General features: G+C 39.3%; 1 protein-coding gene across 9 annotated transcripts in view; it reads right to left on the reverse strand.

Moving 5' to 3' along the window:
* The window catches only part of arid1b (AT-rich interaction domain 1B), a 473,172-nt gene that overhangs the window by 130,298 nt on the left and 319,272 nt on the right, over nucleotides 1–23,602 (reverse strand). For all 9 annotated transcript variants that reach the window (XM_062968971.1, XM_008123592.3, XM_008123599.3 and 6 more), the window contains one exon: nucleotides 18,775–19,018. In XM_062968971.1, coding sequence (XP_062825041.1) covers nucleotides 18,775–19,018 — 244 coding nt within the window. The remainder of the gene's footprint in view (nucleotides 1–18,774; nucleotides 19,019–23,602) is intronic.

Genomic DNA, 23,602 nt, shown 5'->3' on the forward strand with positions numbered 1-23,602 from the left:
ATATATATATATATATATATATATATAATTGGTTTTATGAAGTATGATATAAACAAAATGAAAAGAAAAAATCAACACAAATCCAGTGTAATGAAGATAAAAGAAAGCAGCAGTTAAAATATTATGCAAAACGTATTTTCCAAATTCTAATCCAACTGGACAAGACATTCAGCTTATTGAGTACAGTAATTATGTCTGTATGCAAGTATCTATACATGACAAATCATGCTTCTGACAGCTTAACAGAGTTTTGCAGTAGTTTCATCAACCCCTCACACATATCTACTCTAGGTCTGTAACAGTAGATTGGCCAATCTATCACTTGTATTTTTGTCTCCAATAAGACAGCAGGGAAGGGGCCATTCTGCCTTCCCTAGGTAGAGTGTTCCGGAGCTGAGGGGCAGCCACCAAGAAGGCCCTCTCTCACATCCACACCAACTGTGCTTGTGATGGTGGTGGGACTGAGAAAAAGGCCTGAGGATCACAGGAACTAGGTAGGTTCCTACTGAAAGATACAATCTGCCAAACGTCCTGGATTTGAGCCATAGGTCATAACTGTCAGAGTAATTGCAGCGCAGCAGTAGTTGGATGGAATCAGTGGACGCAGAACGAAGTGACACCAAGACTTTAGTAAAACTATATACAAAGTTTTACTGTAAGCAGTAATAATCAAGACAAACAAGCTTGCAGACAAACACAGGACTTGACACTCACTCAGCACTGAACTCAACTCAGAACAGAACAGAACTGATGCAATCAGTAATGCATACACACTTGTGTCTGAACACTCCCCTGGTTCCAGCCACACATCAAGGTCATCACAGCTTCTTAGTAATTAACTCTTTCCAGACTATAGTACACTCTGGATGATGCAATCAGTATGCAATACAGAGAAGACACAAACTTCATTTAAACACTACCAATACACAAATCCCACATTAACAATAACTAGCACTTTGAATTGTACTCAGAAACAGTCTGGCAGCCAGTGGAGCTGTTGCCAATAGGGGGCTTGTGCGCTCCCTGTACCCAGCCCAGGTTACCTTGTCTGCAGCTCTTTGGAACAGTTTTTGGACCAGCTGATATTTCTAAACACTCTTCACAGGCAGCCTCATATAGAGAGTGTTTCAGTAATTACAACCAACACACATACATTTAACACCACTATTACTGTTGTTATCAAGATTATGCTACTGGTAATCTTTAGAGCCCAGTAGGACAGACCTCCTCACAATGCCAATTTTGCTCTGATATTTTTGTATAACCATAATTGCACAACAGTGAATTACTATGTCTACTAAATAAGTTAACCACTATAGCAGAATTTCATGAATTCAAAATATACCACAAAATATACCAATAAATATCAGGCAATGATCCCAGATATTTTAGTAGAATAACATGTAGATTTTGGACAAATCAACAATACTGTGTTTTAGCCATCATAGCATTATTGTATGTTTTATAAAATGAAACACCCGTAACAATCATTATGGAACATACAATAGAAGCTCTTTAAATGTAACTACCTTTTCCTATTTTGGAAGGATCATGTCTAAAAGAAGGATATATTATTATACCATAATTGATCACTAGGTCATATTTTATTGAAAATTAAAAGAAGTAAGAAATCTTTTTATAAAGTGGGTTGTTGTATGTCTTTCGGGCTGTGTGGCCATGTTCCAGAAGCATTCTCTCCTGACGTTTCGCCCACATCTATGGCAGGCATCCTCAGAGGTTGTGAGGTATGGATAAACTAAGTCAGGAAAGGAAAGAATATACAGCCCGAAAGACATACAACAACCCTGTGATTCTGGCCATGAAAGCCTTCGACAACACATTTTTATAAAGTGTTGAGAAACATTTGTGGACTTCTTCAAAAGAAGGTAGTACATCTGCGATTCGCAGATTATTCAATTACCTTCTATAGTATCTTCTTTCAACATGTAAATTGTTTTTAGTGCTGTGTGCCTTCAAGTCATTTCTGACCTATAGCAACCCTAAGATGAACCTATCACAGTATTTTCTTGTTAAGATTTGTTTGGAGTAACCTATGATTCAAGGCCACCTTAAGGTGGCCTTGGCCCATGTTAACCCAGATCAGCTACATGCATCATTTAGTGTCATTAAGCTGTCAGACAGCTGATTCACCCGCCCTTGGTGCTAAGTAGCCAGTGTAGAAGTGCCTATAGTTGAAGCTCAGATGTAAAAACATAACTGCAAGGCTCCTTCATAAAGTACTACATAATGATGGAGTGTTACCCCCAAATGCAGCTACTAGGAGCAGAGTGCAACCAGAGCTTACAATGTTCTTGGGAGATCGCCTTTAACTTCAGTCTTTAACCTATTCCATGTAGAACAGCGTAAAGAAAAGCCTGCAGGCCATGGGTACTATACAGACCCCAAATGTTGTTCTCTAAACTACTTAAATGTACCCAATTTAGTACATTCACTTCTTACTATTTCATGTTACAATTTTTTTTCTCCCAAATATAAAAACTGTTGATTCTTAGTCAGAATTGTAACTAAATACACACACTCACACTGCTGTACGTGTTTCATAGTACTTTTGCGCAGGAACATAAGTACTAATTTCCTCAGGTTTCTGACATGATTTTAGAGCAAAACATTTGAAACAAATTCTAAAGATGTACCCAAACAGATATCCTTTTATTGATTTTTTTTGGGGGGGGGGGGGGCTGTTACCATCAATTGTCATTTCACACATCACTTCTGCTATTTCACAAAAATGCATGAAAATTGTACCTAGAAGAACATTTTTTTTACTGATCTGAACATAAAATTCTCAATTTCCCACTTTCCAAACGTCTGTGTCACTGGAATATTTTTCACTTGATTTTTTTTCCATTTTTTATTTCAGTCATGCATCTCTCCAAGACAAGATGGATCTATGAACAATGCTTACAAGATTCTCCAACTGGTATAAAGGGGTGAAGTAATTTTCATAAATCTGACCTCCCCCTCCATGCCCCTATGTTCCACAGAAATGTCTGGATGCTTATGCAAACAGCATAGGAAGCATGTAATAAATCTGGAACAATCCAGATCAGCAGAAAGTCTTGCTTTTTTCGCATACCTAGGATATAATGGGCTCCATTGCAGAATATTTTTCAGCTGAAGCCAGACTTTCTCTGGACTTTTTAAAACACAAATTTTCCCTATTTAATGTGGTTATGCCCGGTTTATGGGCGTGCATCATTTGCCGATCCCCTTTATAATCGACTTCAATGTGGATTACAAAGCCTGTGTAGGTGGAGCCTTAGTTAAAGCTAAAGTAGCTACTTTCTTACTACATCACAAATATTCACCAACCCAAACCAGGCCGAGATTTTATTTTCTGTAGTAAGGAACTATTATATCAGTGTGCCTACGCACACATTTGTGTGTGCAACTGTGAAAAGCCTAACATTATCTAACATAATCCAGGTCTGCAATTCTTAGGGTATAGCATAGCTACATGCAGAAATACACAAATATTAGTACTGTATCATTGAGGGAAAAATAAAAATGAAATATTTTAGGAAGGCCGGTCTAGATGTGCTCACATCTGCACAGTGAACTGTGTTACAAACATTAATTCATGAAGCCTCCTCTTTTGCCCTTCCTTTAATTCCACTGCAGAGCAAATGGATAGATTTTCCCTTGACAGTATTTTACTGCTCACCTGGAACTAAGCCTGGGACCTTGATAATTGTAATGCATTACACACAGACTAAACAGCCTTCTAAGGGCCAGATTACACCTTGGCTGATTGGTGTCATACTGACAATACAATGCAGTCATAAACCTTGTGAAATTGGCCATTTAAGCTGTGTTTATGGTTGCTTTGTGTGCTGATAGATCTGGAATAGAATTGCTACATTTGCAGTGCAAAAATGATTATATAAAATGCATGCCTAGAGCATGTTTCTCCCCACTGTTTGTACAGCATCTAGCACAATGTGACCCGTTCTCTCAACTTCTTGGTGCTGCAAAAATGCACAAAACTAAGACACATTTCTATGAATTTAAAATATCAAACTATTAAAACTATGTTTGCCTCAGCAAAGATATCTGAATTTTCTAAATCAGTATGCCCATTGTCTCCTACAGGGTTCTATGCTCCAGCCAAGCCCACAAATATAGTTGAGGGACCAAATATCTAACAGCTGGATCTAGAGATGTTTTGCATGTGTGGCAAAGTCTTACAAAGTCTTAGGACCGGGCTGTGGCACAGGCTGGAAAGCAAGCCAGCTGTAACAAATCAACAAATCACTCTGACCAAGAGGTCATGAGTTCGAGGCCAGCCTGCGTCTTGTCTCTGTCTCTGTTCTATGTCATGGCATTAAATGTTTGCTTTTATGTGTGCAATGTAATCCGCCCTGAGTCCCCTTCGGGGTGAGAAGGGCGGAATATAAATGCTGTAAATAAATAATAAATAATAAATTACACATGGCAGTCCTATTCAATTATTCTAGTTTCTATAGAAAATACAAACTAAACAGTGCTGTACTATGTAGATTTTTTTTACATATGTGAAATTCAATTTGACATAATTAATTCCACAAAAGGGGATCCCTATCTATATGATATCATGAAGATGGAGGAGGTGTGATTAGAGTTAGTTCTGAGGAAACAGCAGTGTGAGGCTCGGGCATAAAAGCATCAATGCCACTGGCAAAAAAGAATTATTGCCAAAACCAGGGATGCAAGAATAAATCTTTGCTTAAGAATTATCCTGTTCTATTTTGGCCCAGGACCATTGTGTACTGTATTCAGACCTCAAAGTTTACCAGTAATCCAATGGGGGCAACCATCATGTGATTAGAAAAACAATGGGAAATCTTATCAAAAGCACAACCTGATGTCAACATTCCATCCTGGCTAAGTTAATGAATCAACTTGCAAACTGATCACCCTAAGTTTTGGTGGGAATGTTTTCACATTTTGTGTGTGTGTGTGGGGGGGGGGGGGGGAGAGGAAGATCAATTTATTGAATTTACTGAGGAATGAACTAGAAACAATGGGTTTCTGTTCTAAGAAGACACTTCAAGGTTAGCGGTTTGCTAACAGAGGATGCTAGTGAAGAAACCATGGAATCACAATAGCACAATCAGGAATGTTTTGGAAATGCAGGTATGAGGCTTCAGAGCATAGCTCATTGTAAATCTAAAATTCTATAAGTCTATATTTCTATGTCTAGTGAATATTAATAAAAACAAGCATGGCTTTTTCATAACCACTTGCCTTTTAGTCCTCTTCCCCACTATTTATTCCTTTAGCATTTTTTTTTGCTTGAAAAGCTTAATATTTGGCTCCCTTCTGAAGGAAATAGGCATAGTGACAGATGAAAGACTTTATTCATCATATAATTCAGAATAGGGAGGGGGGAAATCAACTGCTGTGCATTTAAGATTCTAACAACCCTGCAATTTTGTATAGTCATTTTCCCCACACCCCAACCCACTCTTTCGAAGAAATCTGCTTTTATTCTGCTAATAACTAACCACAGTTAGAGCAGCATGGATCCGATTAGTAGTTCTTATGGTACAAAGAGGAGGGGGGAAAAAGCCTGTGAACAGGGTTGCCAATTTGTCCACCTGGGTCTCTAGAAGAAAGATTAGATGAAAGCTTGCTCTTTTATTACACACTTCATCTCTGCTCTACTCTTAGGCATTTTCGGAGCTGAGGTACTGAATTTCTAAAGGTCTAATTTGACCACCTTATAAAAAAAGGCGCTTTCCTTCAATTTCCCTCTGTGTCCCTGAGACTCATGCAGCATTTTATGTGGGAAAGTAGACTTAAAAAAACCCCCAAGATGTTCAATATTTTCTATCACATCTCAACTGTGATTTTAAATTACTGCCATTCTTTTGTTGCACAAAATACATGATGCCTGTTATTGAGAGACTCAGATATGCACCTGGTGTTTTGTTGTCTTTTTGATCCAAACAGACTCTCTGCTTTCCAATCCCATCCCACCCCCACTTTGAAACTGGCTTAAAAAGCAACATGTGGATTCACAGAAATAACCACAGACAACATGTTCAGAGACATTCAATGTGAGCAATAAAGTCACCCCAAAGTTATAGCTGGAAATCACAGGAACTGTGTACCTAAAAGAGAGAGAGAACCACCAGTAAATTCTGATGGTCTCATTAGGAGACTTTTAAAAATTATTCCAAGAAGCACTGGTAATGTAATGTCAGAACAAAGATGTTAATTCAGGAGTGGGAATCATAGAAGACGTTGTTGGATTGCAACTCTCAGTTTCCATTCTATTAAAAAACAGGAAATTTACCAAATGATGCTATCCTGAAAAAAGGAACATAGTGATAGAGAACTCCAGAGTGTTGTACTGGAACTACAATACAGCTGGATTTGGGTCCAAACTTGAATCTAAAAGTGATGGGAATTATTGTAACTACAGGGGCATTTTCATCCCTTTCACTAGAGTCAGCCCTTTCTTTCCATCTTCCAGTGCATCTTCTCTATGCAGCATACTGGCACAACTGGTTAGTAACCAGCTGCAATAAATCATTACTGACCAAGCCCGGGTCGGGCTGAGCTCCCGACCATTTAATAGTCTAGCTCGCTGTTAACCTATGCAGCCCGAAAGACAGTTGCATCTTTTGAGTAGGAAATTTATATACCACTTTATGTGGGGAGGCTAATTTAACTAATTTACGACACTGTAAAACCTTCCAGCAGCGTGCGGAAGAATTAGGACGGACTCCATCAAGGACTCGGTGTCACAGGTGGACGGTGAAGCGGCAGCTCCCCTGTGGCCAGAATCGAGCATACTCTCATGAAGCCGGAAAGCTGGAATGTTAAATTGCCTCTGTGTCTGTCTATATATGCCGTATTGTCTAATGGCATTGAATGTTTGCCATGAATGTTTGCCTTTTCACCCTTCGGAGAAGGGAGGAATAAAATTTTGCAAATAAATAAATACTACTAATTTTCCAAAGAGGAAAATATGATATCCCTTCAGTCCTTGCAACTCATACTTCTCAGGCTTAACAGAAGAATTTGAACGTAGAATCTGTGCAATGACAATTGTAATAGCTCTGGATTACGATTTTGGATTAAGTGATTTTAATAACTGAAGTAACTGTTTTTAGATGTTTTAATTTTCTAGTTTTTAATGTATATGTTTACCAATTGTATGTTTTATGGCATTGAATTGTTGCCAATATGTGAGGACACTCTGAGTCCCCTTCAAGGTTGAGAAGGGCGGGGTACAAATATGGTAAATAAATAAATGATAGTGTGTAAGGGAAGATTTCTGTCTACTCTGACTTCTAAGAAACTTCAGGTAGTAGGTTTCCTTCAGGTGATACATTACTTTTCCTTCATATACACTGCAACATCTTTTAGAAGTTGATTGTGACAGTTATGGGCTAGTTACAATACATTGCTAGGGAACAATACTGCTTGTGGACTTTCTAAGCTCAGGCATAATAGGAAATAAGATGTCACCAAACTCTCAGGAATACACGTAGAATCACATGTGTTCACATGTCCTTGAGGGATTCTATCATATGTTCAAAAATATGTATTTCACCTTTACACTGTACATAGAATGAAATAGCTCAGAAAAAAAATCTATGGAAATGTTAACTCTAAATACATTGTTTGTTAATATTAGTTGTCCATTATACACAGAAGCATCAAATACATGTTCATCTCCTTCATTTTCTCATCATATGCTCCAGGTTACGTATTTCCCAAATAATGAGAAACAATGGTTTGCAGTTTCATTTTGATTTTTTATATTGCATAGGGGAAACACAACCACAGATCAGACTATGTTACGACCTCTCCACCCCCCCCCCCCCCCCCCCCAAATCTGAGGCCCTCTCAAGAAATGTCAAACCATGGTCTGTCACTTGGTTTAAACTCACGTGATAACACTTAGAAACCACAGTAACTATTGCAAAGCTAATAAATATTCCTTAGGAAAGAAAAAATGAATAACCATGGAAGGTTAATTAACATGGAAAATACCACCCCCAACATCCCTGAATATGAATAAATTATGGTTAGGCTTGAGTACTAGCTCTAGCATCAAGGCATTTCAGTTCTTTATGGGTGTTTGAACAATAGAAATACCTTGATCAATTTAAAGTCCTCTGCGAGGTCACACAAACAATTCTTACCCACTTGCCTTTAATGTGAATTGGAATTACGCAACTCTTATGTCAGTTTCTGTTTACAAATAGGAATAACTGCATTAACAACTCCTGGTTATATCATTTATAAACATGCAGATGCGGATTATTAAAGATTAATGCATTTCAGTATTGGTGTCGGCATTCCGTTTGTCTTATGCCGAAACCAATTCTGTTCTTCATTAGTCAACGACAACCCACATCACCCTGTTGTGGAAGAGAAATCAAAGGTACAAGTGTGAATCGAGAATAAGTGATGAAACTGATTACTAAGAAACTTAACAGCTGCAATCAATCAACACATCACAATAATTTGACTCCACACTATTGAGCAACCCCCCCCAAAAAAACCCTAAGATTTTTAAAAATTCTTTTCATTTAAATACATACTTTACAAACATGGATATCAATAACTTCTAAAGATTTAAAATCATACTACTTAATACAAGTATGGCTAATAACATTAAATTGTATTTCTGCTGTTGAATTGATTTCAAAATATATTCTTCTATTATGTACGATTCAGGAGATAGGGAAGGAATGAAAGAGTTTCCCCATTTGTTAGCGTGAGTTATGTTTCCTATGGAGTAATTTAGTCTTTACAATTTGCGATACAAGGCAGTAAGACTTGTAATCTTAAGTGTCCTAGGTAGGATCAATACTGACGAATACTGTGGGGCCAAGGTGATGTGTCCTATACCTGCCCAGCCCCAGATATATACCACACATTCACTACTCCCAGCCGTTGTAGGGGCAGTAGAGTGCCCCTATTGCCCAGTCCCCACTTCCTCTCCCATCAAGGGAGGAGGGAGGGAGAGAGGAAGAATCCTCCCTTTTCTCTTCCTTCCTTCCTTCCTTCCTTCCTTCCTTCCTTCCTTCCTTCCTTCCTTCCTTCCTTCCTTCCTTCCTTCCTTCCTTCCTTCCTTCCTTCCTTCCAGAGCACCATTTTGCCTCAGCCAGTGTCACTATGTAAAATGCCAGACAGGCAGGATCTGTGTCCCAGCCAGAGACTGGTATAACACAGAAGGTTGTTGGGGGACAGGGATGGGACAGGACTGCCACTCCACGTTTACTGTTCTCATATCAAAACAGTTAGGGAGATAGCCTAAATTCTGTGTCAGAATTATGACTTACCCCTTATTTGGGGCAATGCAGGGCAGGGCCATGTTAAGGTGGTCTTGCCCACATCACCCCAGAACAGCCCTGTGTTCTATACCCATCTAAGTTTTCAGGGTAGATAGGGCCCTGGTCCAGTATCTGAACTTACAAATTCCTTAGTCTTGCTCACTCTTTTCCCTAAACAACAGAAGCAATAGAGAATGGAATGTTGGGTTTCTTCCATCTCAATGCCACTTGTCTATGTTGTGCAAAGTATCATGATTCATGCAGATCTATAGAACTATAAGATATGGGGGAAGGTAGGTGTCCTTCACTTCAACATGTTTAACTTCTAATCTACAGTACTTTCAGTAGTGCAGTACATTTCCGAAGGGTTGTATAGCACACAGAATTAGAGTCAGGACTCAAATCTCCACTTGGCTATGGAAACTCATTTGGTGACACTGGACAAGTCACATTGTCACAGGCTCCAAGACAGGCAAAGACAACCCCCTTCGGAACAAATTTTGCCAAGAAAATCCCATGGTTGCCTTAGGGCCATTATAAGTCAGAAATGAAGACACACAACAATAGTTGACATAAGCAATGGCAGTTTGCTGTTTGTACAAAATTAAACAGTTACCGCTTGGTTTTTAACAAGTTTCCACAAGGCATAAAGCCCTAAAGCGAACAACAACAAAAAACTAGTTGACAAAGCAGGAGCAGACTAATCAAATTGCACTGTAAATGCATCCATCATTTCTTAATATTGCAACATATGATGGAAGAAAAAGACACCTTTCCATTTATGATGCAATCACATCAATATTGTATTATGAAAACACATGAAATAGAAAGGGGAGAGTTTAAATTGTTTCATCTATAAGACCGTAAACCAGACATGTATAAAACTCATATTTTCATAATGCAATAATCAAAAATACAATATTTATCACAAACGTGACAGTTGTGGGTAAGTATGTAATGGGATAAAAAAAGTATTACAACAATAAAAGAACATATTTTAAATATTTGAGATTAAAAGAATATTCCAAGCAGCAATATGAATTAAACAATAGAGGTTACAGGTAAATAAGACTTTGGCTGCAACCTTAGGGATCAAGCTACACTGAATTCAAAGGGACTTATATCTGAATAGATATGCACAAAACTGTAAAGTTCTATGACTAAAATGGGGGAGACTGCTGTAATCTCTGTTCAGGGAACTCTTAATACAAAAAAAAGAATCTCTTGTTTTTTCTATAGACACTATAGCTTTAGGCACATGTTAATCCATTTTCTAAATATGATTCCTAATATTGCTTGATGTTTAAATCTGGGAATCTAAGTGGGTTCAATGTATTTTTGACTATGATGAAGTTAGCTTATGACTCATAAAGAACTTAAGAAATTAAAAATTAAAAAAAGAGTAAACAGAAATTACTCCCTGCTTTTACTCCCAAAATCTGAAATGAAATCTCATTTGCTGCCATTCTGCATGCATTTACATTGCTCATGCCTTATTGAAACCAATGTGTCTTAAGTGGTTGGATAGCAAATGTTTAGGCTGCTACAGATATATTAAAATGAGGCAATGCTGCATAACGTAGCCTTTCCTAACAGTGTATCCAGGTATGTATCTGCTCTATTTGATCAAGTGTGACAAGAAAGTTGTTGTCTCTCATGAACTGTGAAAATTTGGTTGGACACTAAGAATACTGGAAATGGAATTTCGTTATTACTTCATCACAAAATATGATGAATGCTAAATCAAGAGATGTTTCTTAATTTATCATCTCATAGATCTACACATTTTACACAAAGAAATTAATTTTTGGAGAACCCAGTTTTGGAAGATCTTTTTAAGCAATACAGGGTGCAGACCCAATTTGTGGCATAAATTTTAATTCCTGCTGAATTCCCCACTTCTGGAGATTGCTGAGATAGAGATGACCATGTTGATGCACCAAATCCAAATTCAAAGAGTGAGCTGACGCAGAATGATGGATCTATTCCCCCTTGTTTCTTCAGATAGTACATAATGGCGTATTGATGGTAACTGCCTCAACAAACTTGCCTCAATGAAATGGCTTTTCCCATTTTCAACAGCTCCTGTGAAGTTCAATGAACCCTGACTGAGAGACTTCCCAGATGAACTCTTCATCCCTCCATGGAGACAAATTAAGTACTTCATTTCATGCACATTTGCTGGATGCTCCCACCACCTTAGGGAATGGTGGACAGTATAGGGAATGGTTAGTTTCACTGTGGAGAGTCTTACAGTTGATTGAAAGAAACAAAGCTTGTAGAAGTTTCATCCACAGCCAAGCAAATGGATTCACAGAGATGACTGAAGTAACCCAGCAGAACTTGGACATCTTTGGCACTCACCTTTCAATTTCAAAGACAGTAATGGGCAGTTCTTTGGAGGGCTACTTAGGCTTGGGTTTGAAAATCTAATACTGCTTTAATGAACGGTATCTCTAAGGAGCCCCCACTGGTGTAGTGGATTAAAGCCTTGCGACTTGAAGGTTGGGTTGCTGACCCGAAGGCTGCCAGGTTCTCTCTATCAGCTCCAGCTCCATGCGGGGACATGAGAGAAGCCTCCCACAAGAATGGTAAAAACATCAAAACATCCAGGATTCCCCTGGACAACGTCCTTGCAGACAGCAAATTCTCTCAAACCAGAAGCAACTTGCAGTCTCTCAAGTCGCTCCTGACACGAAAAATCCCAAAAACAACGGTATCTCTCACCACATGTCATCATCGCAGGCGATCACTCATGGCCAAGTACTATTGTCTTTCAAGGCAGAATCTTGGCAGTGGGTCCATAAGTGACTGTAGAGACCTATTTTGAAACCACATGGTCTTTTGCAGTAAGGACATACATTTCCAAGTGGAAGGCAGTTCCGACAAGTTTGCTTGACATGTCTTCCTCTTGGCACATTTTTCCCCACATTTTTCACAATCTGTTGGTGACAACCGACCTCCCTGTTTAACATCTAATCCCACTTTAAATGGGTCACTTTGGGAGCTGTTGCTGTCCAAGACTGTTGCCATTATGTCACCAGGGAGGAGCCACAGATATTCACAAATTTATCAGGGATTATCAAAGAGATGGTCCAAAGAGAATTATGATTCACTGTGTCAAATGCCTTTGCAAGCCTGATGAATGAATGCCATGTAGAGGTTGATTTTGTTACCTGCATTTTTCTTGGACTTGTTGTTCATTGAAGATCATATCCATTGTTCCTCTGGAGGGGCAGAAGCTATTCTGGGATTCTGGAAAGATGTCTTCTGAAACAAGCAGAAGGCGGTTTCCGGGGATTCTTATGAAGATTTTTGCAATTGAGTTTAAGAGGCAGATATCTTGATAGTTTCCACAGTCCCTCTTTCTCTCTTTTTGAAAAGGGTGGTGATAATGGTATCCTTGACATCTGCTGGGATCTTCTCAGTCACCCACACTTTTTCAATGAGCTTGTGGCATTATTGTGTCAGCTCAGTCCCACCTTCTTTAAAGATTTCAGCAGGGATCTCATCAGGTCCACTGGCTTTGTTATTTTTTAATTGGCTTACAGCTGGACAGTGCTACAATCTCATCCCTGGTTTGTGAGATAACCTTTTTGGCCATGTTGAAACTGTGGCTAAGGAGGTTATGGTAGTGCTCTTGCCAACAAAATAATAGGGTTTTTTTCCTTTAGAAGTTTGGTGCCATCTGATAAAATTTGTGAACATCCTGTAGCTCTTCCATGATGGCAGCAATCTTGGATGGCAACGACTCCCAAAGAGACCATTTAAGGCGAGATCAGGTGTCAAACAGGGATGCATTATTTCCCCAACCTTATTTTCCATTTTCATATCTATGATTCTACATCTTGTTGACAGGAAACTTCCCACCAGTGTGGAAACCACATTTCAAACATGTGGCAAGCTCTTCATACTCAGAAGACTGAAAACCAAAAGTAAGATCACAACACCTTCAGTTATAGAACTCCAATATGCTGACAATAATGCAGTCTGAGCTTATTCGTAGGAAGACCTACAAGCCATTTTAAACACCTTCATAGCACATAAAAAGCTTGACCTCTCACTCAACATCAAGAAACCAAAGTGCTCAGCTAGCATGCACCAACCAATCCCTCTGCAATGCCAGTAATAATATCATGATTAGAGGCTTGTAGATGCTGTGGAATGCTAGGAAAGGGTTAATCTCCCTCGGGTTTCCAAGAGGTCAGATTGACCTTCCCTTCCAAGTAATGGTACACAGGCTGCAGAGATTACTTGGGAAGGACTGATATTAGATGCAGCTGTGGTTAGCTATATAAAAGGGCTTTGTAAGAGGCTGTTCTTTGGGGGGGGGGGTATCTGTTATATTAGGAAGTGTATTTGTTATATTAGGAAGTGTATCCTGTTTTTCCCCCTTGCCAAATCTGATCCAGAGAGCCTGGCTTGTATCCTGAAGAACTCTGAAACCTAGCTGTGACCCTTGGGATCCTGTAAAGGCTTTCTGTATATATTTCAGATTTCAATATTAATGTCAAAAATACGTAGTATGATTTTACATAGGATTTCTGCTACATTAGAACAGTAAAGACAAATATCACTTAAGTAAAATAAACATTAAATATTAAATAACCAAAAAATAAAATAAGGTGTAAACACTAAGCTAATCTGGGAATCTGCTATTGCAACACATCCAATGAAGTGGTTTAAAACCAGTATAAAAAAGGTTTAGGACTAAGTACGTTCCAGTCTACTTGGACTGACTCTCATGGCTTGATTCTTGGACTGGAAAACAGATTTGTATGATAGGACTTTGGACAGCAGTATAGCTTTGTCTACTTTACGTGATTTTGAAACCTTGATATTACCTTTTTAGTCTGGGACTTTTGTTTCATTATGTCAGCCATTTGCTATTTTCATGTTTTGTAGTTGAACACTGAAAAGACTCTGTTGAAGTTCTTCATTTCAGTAATGGGGTTTGTGGCACAACCTTATTGGTTTGGTTAAACTCTATTTGCATTACCAGGCAAAGTCCTGGTGCACAACAAATAAAGCTTAATTGTGTAATGTTGACCATTTCTGCTACCTAGGCGGCTACCTCTCCACAAAAGTTGACATCAGCACCAAATAAACACCGGCTGAGCTCTGTGAGTGTATCATTTTAATTAATCAAGCAAAAAGCGTTCAAGGATATGGGTGTTGGTAGGGATACCAAGATGCTTGTTTACAAAGCTATTGTCCTTCCAACTCTGTTGTACACCCATGAAACATGAATTATCTACAAAAGTCACTCTGGAAAGATTCCATCACCATTACTTCCAAAAATATCCTGCAAATCTCTTGGGAAGACAGGCAGACAAACATACATCAGCATTCTGGAAGAAGCAAAGACCACCAGAATTGAAGCAACAATTCTCCGTCATCAACTTCACTAGACTGGCCATGCTGTCCGAGTATCCAATCACTGTCTCTCAAAGCAATTATTTTACTCTCTGCTCAAGAAGAGCTGTCCACCAACACTCCATTTTCAAAAGAGATTTACAGATGGGCTTGAAGCTAATTTTAAAAAATGTGGAATAAACTAAGAACTGGGAAGGTCTGGCCCTCAAATGTTCTAACTGAAGGTCAGCTGTTACCAACAGTGCTATGGATTTTGAAGAGGAACGAATAGAAGGTGAAAGGGAGAAATGTACCAAGAAGAGGGTGTGTTAAGCAAACCCTTGTTGTGACTGCCTTCCATCTGGAAATCTATGTTGTCACTGCAAAAGACCATGGATCCAGAATAGGTATCTATATAGTCACTTACAGACCCACCACCAGGACTCTGGAAAATAATCATACATGGCCATGAGTGATCATCTAGGGTAGTAATAGGTGGCAAAGAAAAAACCATCTGCTCTAAAGGAAGGTAGTGAGGTTTGTGGATCCATTTGCATAATCTCAATCTTCATTTGAATTTGAGTCAAGATTTCTCCATGTGAAGTGGCAGCAATTACAAATGGAGAGCATGCTTCACTAAACGATAACTATAACATCACTGTCCTACTCAGCTGAGGAATTTCTAGAATCCACTGTTATGGATGGAGAAAGACTTTTTCTTTCTTTGTGAAATAGACTGGGGCGATAGTGAATGTCAGCACCACAGGGTGTAAAGGATCTTTATGCAATCAATGGAAATTCTCACTCAGGCCTTTTGACTTTTTCTTTCTGTGTTTTCAAATAGTCATTTGATGATCCCCAAACCTCATTGACTCTACATTAGGAGAACACATTTAAGACTGAGCGTTCAGCTTGGTGAGGAGCTGATAATTGTGAAATGGGATGGTCCATCTCCTTCTATCAAAAAGAGGTCTCTTGGGTGAATTTTTGAAGACCAATTCATGGCAACTACACCTACTGATAACTGGCAAATAGAGTGCTTGGAGGCAGTGATAGACTTTATATTTCTAGGTGCGAAGATCACTGCAGATGCAGACTGCAGCCAGGAAATCAGAAGACGTCTACTTCTTGGGAGGAGAGCAATGGCCAACCTTGATAAAATAGTGAGGAGCAGAGACATCACACTGGCAACAAAGGACCGCGTAGTCAAAGCAATGGTATTCCCTGTAGTAACCTATGGATGCGAGAGCTGGACTATAAGGAAGGCTGAACGAAGGAAGATAGATGCTTTTGAACTTTGGTGCTGGAGGAAAATCCTGAGAGTGCCTTGGACCGCAAGAAGATCCAACCAGTCCATCATCCAGGAAATAATGCCCGGCTGCTCACTGAAGGGAAGGATATTAGAGGCCAAGTTGAAGTATTTTGGCCACATCATGAGAAGATAGCAAAGCTTGGAAAAGATCATGATGCTGGGGAAAATGGAAGGAAAAAGGAAGAGAGGCCGACCAAGGGCGAGATGGATGGACGGTATCCTTGAAGTGACTAGCCTGACCTTGAAGGAACTGGGGGCGGCGACGGCTGACAGGGAGCTCTGGTGTGGACTGGTCCATGAGGTCACAAAGAGTTGGAAACGACTATGTAAGAGAGAGAGAGAATCCTTATCGAGGAGCTCAGGGGGATAGAAATCAATCATTGAGGGGCAAAATGCTGACCAGACACTACCATAATTGAGGGGTATAGAGAAATTTGTTTTCCCCACTTGTTCCTTAGTAGGCACAAAAGGACATGCTCGTAAAAAGCGGCTTTAGGTGGAAATTATTATTATGCTGGCCTGTGGTGTGAAATCCTTACAGTGAGGACATAAACCAACTTTGTGACCTCCATTCAAATACTTGGAATGTCCATCTTTTTCCCATCATAGTCGGTACGTTTTTTGAATGATGCTGAGGAGGTAATAAAATAACCCTTTAAGAACGAAATGGCTAAAACCAGGTTGAACCACTGAAATAATAAAATAAAGCCATGGTCCAAGAAAGACCTATTCTACATTGGTATCAGATTTGATCCAATTGGAGCCATCAGTGGGATTTCCTCAGCCTCCTCAGGACCGATTCACATCTACGTGACCTAAATGGTCAGTGTAGATTTGCCCAAGTCAGACAGACAGTAAGGAAACCAAAATGGAGTAGAGCAGAGAAACCAAACAAGACAAACCATTAATCAAAAACTGGAGACTCCATCCAAAATGTTCTTTAGCAATGCTGCTACAGTGGCAGAAAACAAGGAATAGAGTGTAAGTGGGAAGGATGCTATAAAATGGTGCTGAGGAGGTAAGGTTGCTAACAAAATGCACTGCACAGGCCTGGATTATCCATTTGTATGAATCACAGAGGCCATGAAGGATTCTATGCTTCCGGCCTTTTAAACACTTGCTTTGTTAGTAAACTTGAGATTTCTGGCCTAGGAGCCAAGCCAAGCTAGCATTCATTACATTTTCTGGCATCAGCAATGCATTTTGATATTATGCCATGTCAGCTTCTATTCCTCAACTAGCATATTATGAGAAAGAGATCAAGCCTTCTAAATGGCAAGCATCTCCTTGTACTAGTACTCCAGAAACACAGCATAATTGTAATAAAAATTGAGTCATAAATGAAGAACTATACAATGAACAGAAATGTGCATTTTATCTGCCACACCCCAAATCTTTATTTGAAAAGATTTTTTTGAAATGTTCAGACCAGAATAGATTATCTCCAGAAAAACAAATCATACAGTATAACCTTCCTATGAGAAGGGTGATTTAGTCTCATAAAGCAATAATTTTATTCCCAAAGCAGAGATGCTATTGGTGAGGCATTACAAAAATAGTTATGCAGACTGACTATGATAAGTAGCTGCCCAGTTTTATTGTGTGCAAAGGGGAAAAGATTCATACAGTTTGGAGATATTCCAGTATCTGAAGTATGCCAGTACTTTCATACAATGGATGATATGAAAAGTATGAGATAGGAAAGTTACATTGTGAAGCAAAAAGATTTCCACATCACATGGGGAAGAGCAAGCCACTTGAAAACGGAGTTATGTGTGTCATGTGGATGTTACTTTAGTTGCCAATTTTCTCTCTGAAATAGGGAAGAGGCAGAGAATGCTTTTATGCCAGAAAACCCTGGGAACACAACACCTTTATTTTAACAGCCTTCCAAGAAAGGAACCCCCTGCTACATTTTGGCATTGTCCCGTTATAGCTATCAGCAACTCAACAGCTGCTTGTTTTACAATGACTTGCTAGAGAGAAAATGATTGAAGGAGCCAATCTATGTCACATGGAGAAGCTCCTAGCAAGACTTAGCGGGAGGCAATACAAGAGGATCGAGGTCAGGACAAACAAAAGTACAGTGGGCAGAAAATAACAATTCACCAGAGGCAAGAAAGGAACATACGACAAGAACATTTAACACTAGTTAAAGTGCCACTTTCCAGGCTGCTCAAATGCAGTACAATTATTTGCATTTTTATTCCCATCCAATCCCACTGCTGGTTTTTTTTTCCGTGTCAGGAGCAACTTGAGATGCTTCTGGAGTGAGAATTGGCCGTCTGCAAGGACGTTGCCCAGGGGACGCCCAGATGTTTTGATGTTTTTACCATCCTTGTGGGAGGCTTCTCTTGTCCCTGCATGGAGCTGGAGCTGATAGAGGGAGCTCATCCGCGCTCTCCCCAGGTGGGATTCGAACCTGGCAGCCTTCAGGTCAGCAACCCAACCTTCAAGTCATGAGGCTTTAATCCACTACTCCACCGGGGGCTCCAGTTAAGCATCACTTACTCTAGGGAAGTGTGCATGGAACTGCAGCCTCATTTTTTGTTTGTAGGAAAGATGGTTGAAAGCATGAAGACAGAGCAGGGGTCTGGTTTAAGGGAGGAGAAAAAGGAATCCTGTCAGGAATCCCTGCTGTACAACCCTATTCTGCAAGGGCACATTTTCTGTCAACCCATCTCATGTCTCCATGACTTTATATGGATGACAGTGCACTTGGAAAAAAACAGGCATAAACAAGTGCTGCAAAAAATATTAAACACATACACCCCATCAGCTGGAATTGGTTTTCAGCCCACCATTTACCTGGAATACTTGCAGGAGAAATGGGACCAGATCTTGACTGGTTGCTTCCAACAGGAGAACCCACAGGGGAAGGGGAAGGTCCCCCAGGGATGCTGGAGAGGTGTGGGGAGGCATGAGGGGAGAAAGGTGATTGTGCTGGGTTGCTCTGCTCCCCTTGACTGCTGGTAGAACCTGATGCACTAACTGCTGAACTCAGTGTTGCTTCAGTTCCTGTAGGCAGGTCATCAATGGAGCCCGATAAATCCTGAGAAGAAAGAGGGGAGGAAATTGAAAAAAAGAGAAGTAGAAACTAATATCCCAGGTAAATATCAAGGACATTAGATGGGGTAAAACACCTTTCAATTTTGAACAGGCGTCCAAATAACACTGCCCCTATAGAACAAGTTATTAACATTTTTAAAATGTCCAGATTCATTTAGCAGGGAGTCAGAGCAAGGCTTAGATGGCCAATGTATATGCAAACCAAAACTTAAAACTCTGAGTCCCTTTGAGAAGAGAGGGGGAGGTTAGAAATAAAGATGATGATGATAATAATAATAATAATAATAATAATTCTTTCTTGCTACAGGTTGACTGCAAGGTTAGCCACTGAACATTCGTATCTCTGTTAATCTTTCGTGGAGCTCCCCAAATACCCACCCAGATTCATAGGACATTTCACAGGGGTCTACTTCTGCATATTATTTATCTTCTTAGTATTACTTTATTTGATGAATATCCTGTGCCATTATTTATCCTATTAAGCTTCTGACATAAGAAGAACATTTTAAAATATGATGTTGCTGCAACACAGCATTTTCATTCTCTTTTAAATCAGATAGAAAAAGCAATACCCAATCCCTTGTCATATTGGATGTGGAAGTACATTAATGCAAGGTTTGCTTTGGTGTGCAGTTTACACACCCCAGTAGTAAATACAAGGAGTCCATTTAAAATACCTCTCAGGCTTTAAGAGTTGCATTTTATTTCAGTATATTCTATAACTCTGAATTATAACATTGGAACACAAATCTAAAAAGAACTGAAGATGTAATAAATGTTTATCAAATTTTGCAATGCCAGCAAAAGAAAAATGTTATGCCCCATAGTAGACTTGAGCAAGTGTAGAAAACTTTATCATAGTACTAAGGTTGCAACGAAACACAATGACAGTTAAATAATGAAAGAATAAGGTGGTAAGACACGGGAGGGCTGAGTGTACAGTGAAATAAGACAGGCAGCTAATCAAAATGCTATTCTAGTCCAGAGGTTGTTTTTTCCTTGATAATGTCATAATGCTTGTACTTACAGAATTCTGTAATTTATAAGTAGCATATTAACACACTCATATTTATTGTCTAAATACTCTCTCAGACAAAGTACTCAAAACCCATGGCTCCTGACTGAAGCAGTTCCGTTAAGCTCCGATCATATATCTGGGATGGAATATAGCCATAACTATTGGGAAATGTGCATTTATGCAGCTAATCAAGGTGCAAGGGGTTTCAAGGCCTCACTGTACATTGGATAGCTTAACATTCCACAAATCAATACTTCTTTTCTCCAATAAGTAACAAAAAATCTTTGTATTTCAACATCACGAAACTATCAAAGCAGATGCTGGAACCAGGGCACTTAAATGACAGCACTCTTCCTCTAAAATGGCACATGCCAATGCCAAATGTAGCAGATTTTATTCTCTACGATCCCCATGTCTCTAGGCAACAAGGCAGCCATTCAACAGTCATTGAAGCATAGGTTCCTCCTTCAGTACCACGCAAGCTACAAAGGAGGCTTATAGCAATGGAAAAAACAGTGAGAGTGACTAAAAAGCTGTTTAAAATGAGGTTACCATCTTGTACCTTCCCAACTCCTGTGACTCTTTTGAAAGGTGACAAAACAGAGATTAAGGAACTGAACCTGCTATTCCGCTTTGGACTGTACACTTCCCGAAGCAGGTTCAGTTCCTTAATCATTGCATCCCCATTCTGGGTATAATTGTTTTGCTTCTATTCTCTGTTTAGTCACCTTTCAAAGGAGTCAATCCTATGATGATGTTAGAATTTATTCCATCACAAGGGAATAAGAATTTGGACTGTTGGTTAGCAAATATGCACCTCGCCACATCTCTGCAGTTTATTAAAGTAGGTTTTTATCCTAGTCTTTATCTGAAAGTCCAAATAATAATAAACAATAAAATCAACTTGACTCAAAATAGCAAGTAAATGATTTCAAAACGTTACTATCATATTAAACAATCAAAGAAGTTAAAAGAAGATTATCAGTTTACTTTAAATAGTTTAAAATTGTTTGAAACCAGACATATGCATGATTATGTGATTGTAAAATTAAATAAGCTCCAATGGCTACAAAATGAGAGGGGTTTCTCTACCATTCAACTTTGCTTTTAAAAAACCAAACAAAAACAGAAGGCAACAGCTTTTGAATTGCTTTCATTTACTCTTTTACTGTATAGACCTTGGACTGGACCTATATCTAGACCTATCTAGATTGATCCCCCACTCCCGGAATCAGTGGTGTTGAAATAGATAGCTAATGTAAGTTGCATTAATTTCAATGGGTTTACTTTCCATGCAATCAAGTCTGTATCTAAATTATTGTCACTGTCATACAAGGAATGTTTTCCAAAAAGAAAGGAGAAAGAAATTATTTTTATGTATTTATGAAACAATGAATCCAAATCAATTTCTATTAGCATCTCAGAACTCTTATATGATACTTTAAGAAGCTGATTTCATCTGTAAGTATATATTTAGCTAAGAAGATATAAGTAGATATATTCATCTGACAAACAGATATGCAGTAACAGTTTTGTCTTGACATAATGAAGTGCATCATTGAATAAAGTCAAGTGTATAACAAATGCAGCAGAAACAGCAGATAAAACAAATACCAGCTGCAAAGAATACAATAAAATATGAAAACAAAACCCCCTCAAGATAGGTTGAGTTGTTTAAAATGAATACCAATCTTCTGCATTGTAAAAAAAGAAAAAGGAGATAAAAGAACTGAAATTGTGCACCCCTGAGGGAAACATGTTACAATAATGCACAATACTGCATTTAGGGTAGCCATTCCATTCAGACAGCAGCCAAGAAATTGATAACATTTTCTGAACTGCAGGTAACCTGTTTTATAAAGCCAAGTAATGTTTGAAAATATTATTAAGTATATAACACAGTGAAGGATAAAATGATTTGTAGTTCAGGGATCAAGGCAATACCCGAGAGTCTGCTGTAATGCAACAATTTATCTTTGGTTTGCTCAGTGAACGTGCAAATGGAGAAAAGCTGAGGGAAAGGGGGAGGGAAATACATCTAGAGTGGTTCTTCCTCCCCCCTCCCTTGCCCCAAATCAGGTCAAATTACTCCTTTTTTATTTTACTAATCCCCCATGGGGGTGGACTGAGTGACACGTCTCCGGCATCCCCTCAAGTGCGTGCCTTCAAGGGATTTCCTTGCAAATCTGACACAGCTCATTCATAAAATCAAAAGGGGGCCACGTGATGCCATTCTTTTTAAACAGCTACATTGTGTCCAAAAAAATAAAGTGTGTGTGGAGGGGGAATAAAAGCAAGCAGCGATTTCAAATGCCTTGCACGCCTATTCAAACTAGCCTTATTGACCCTTTAAGTATGTCATTCTTCATTCTTATAAAAACAATAATCAGCAGGATTTCCTTCCCAGACTGTGTAAAGATACAAGAATATTAGGCAAGTCATTTAGTTTCTTAGGTACTCATCCTACACACCCACACACATATACAGACCCCACTGAACTCTTTCTTTGGAGTATTTATCATAGCAACAAAAATAGTCTCCATTATCAAGTGAGAAAGCAGACTATATGTCAACTGCCTTCAAAAAAATATAGTCATCTTACAATTGGCACATCTTCCTAAAACGTTAACAAGATGCATGCAGTATCACCCAACTTTTTCCCCTTTCTTTCTCTCCCCATTACACATTCATATATAAAAGGTAAAGGTTTTCCCCTGACATTAAGTCTAGTCGTGTCCGACTCTGGCGGTTGACGCTCATCTCCACTTCTAAGCTGAAGAGCTGGTGTTGTCCGTAGACACCTCCAAGGTCATGTGGTTGGCATGACTGCATGGAGCGCTGTTACCTTCCCACCAGAGTGAATACCTATTGATCTACTCACATTTGCATGTTTCAAACGGCTAGGTTGGCAGAATCTGGGGCCGACAGCAGGAGCTCACTCCATTCCCTGGATTTGAACCACTGACCTTTCAGTCAGCAAGTTCAGCAGCTCAGCAGTTTAATCCGCTGTGCCACCGGGTGCTCCTCACATTCATATATAAAGGTAAAGGTAAAGGTTTTCCCTGACGTTAAGTCCAGTCGTGTCCAACTCTGGGGGTTGGTGCTCATCTCCATTTCTAAGCCGAAGAGCCAGCGTTGTCCATAGACACTTCCAAGGTCATGTGGCCGGCATGACTGCATGGAGAGCCGTTACCTTCCTGCCGGAGCAGTACCTATTGATCTACTCACATTTGCATGTTTTCGAACTGTTGGGATGGCAGAAGCTGGAGCTAACAGCGGGCGCTCACTCTGCTCCCCGGATTCGAACCTGTGAGCTTTCAGTCTGCAAGTTCAGCAGCTTAGCGCTTTAACACACTGTGCTACCGGGGGCTCCACACATACTCAAGAATATAAATCAGGCAAATTTGTTTATATCTTTTTATGAATTTCAAGGTATCAATAATCATTTCTTAGAATCTAAGACATATTTTTCCCATGTAAACATCTTTAAAGATGGGTGGCATCTTACAATCAAATGGGATACTCTTTTCTTCTATTGGTGATATTGAA

The sequence above is a fragment of the Anolis carolinensis genome, chromosome 1 (assembly GCF_035594765.1).
Source record: "Anolis carolinensis isolate JA03-04 chromosome 1, rAnoCar3.1.pri, whole genome shotgun sequence".
Taxonomy (NCBI): domain Eukaryota; kingdom Metazoa; phylum Chordata; class Lepidosauria; order Squamata; family Dactyloidae; genus Anolis; species Anolis carolinensis.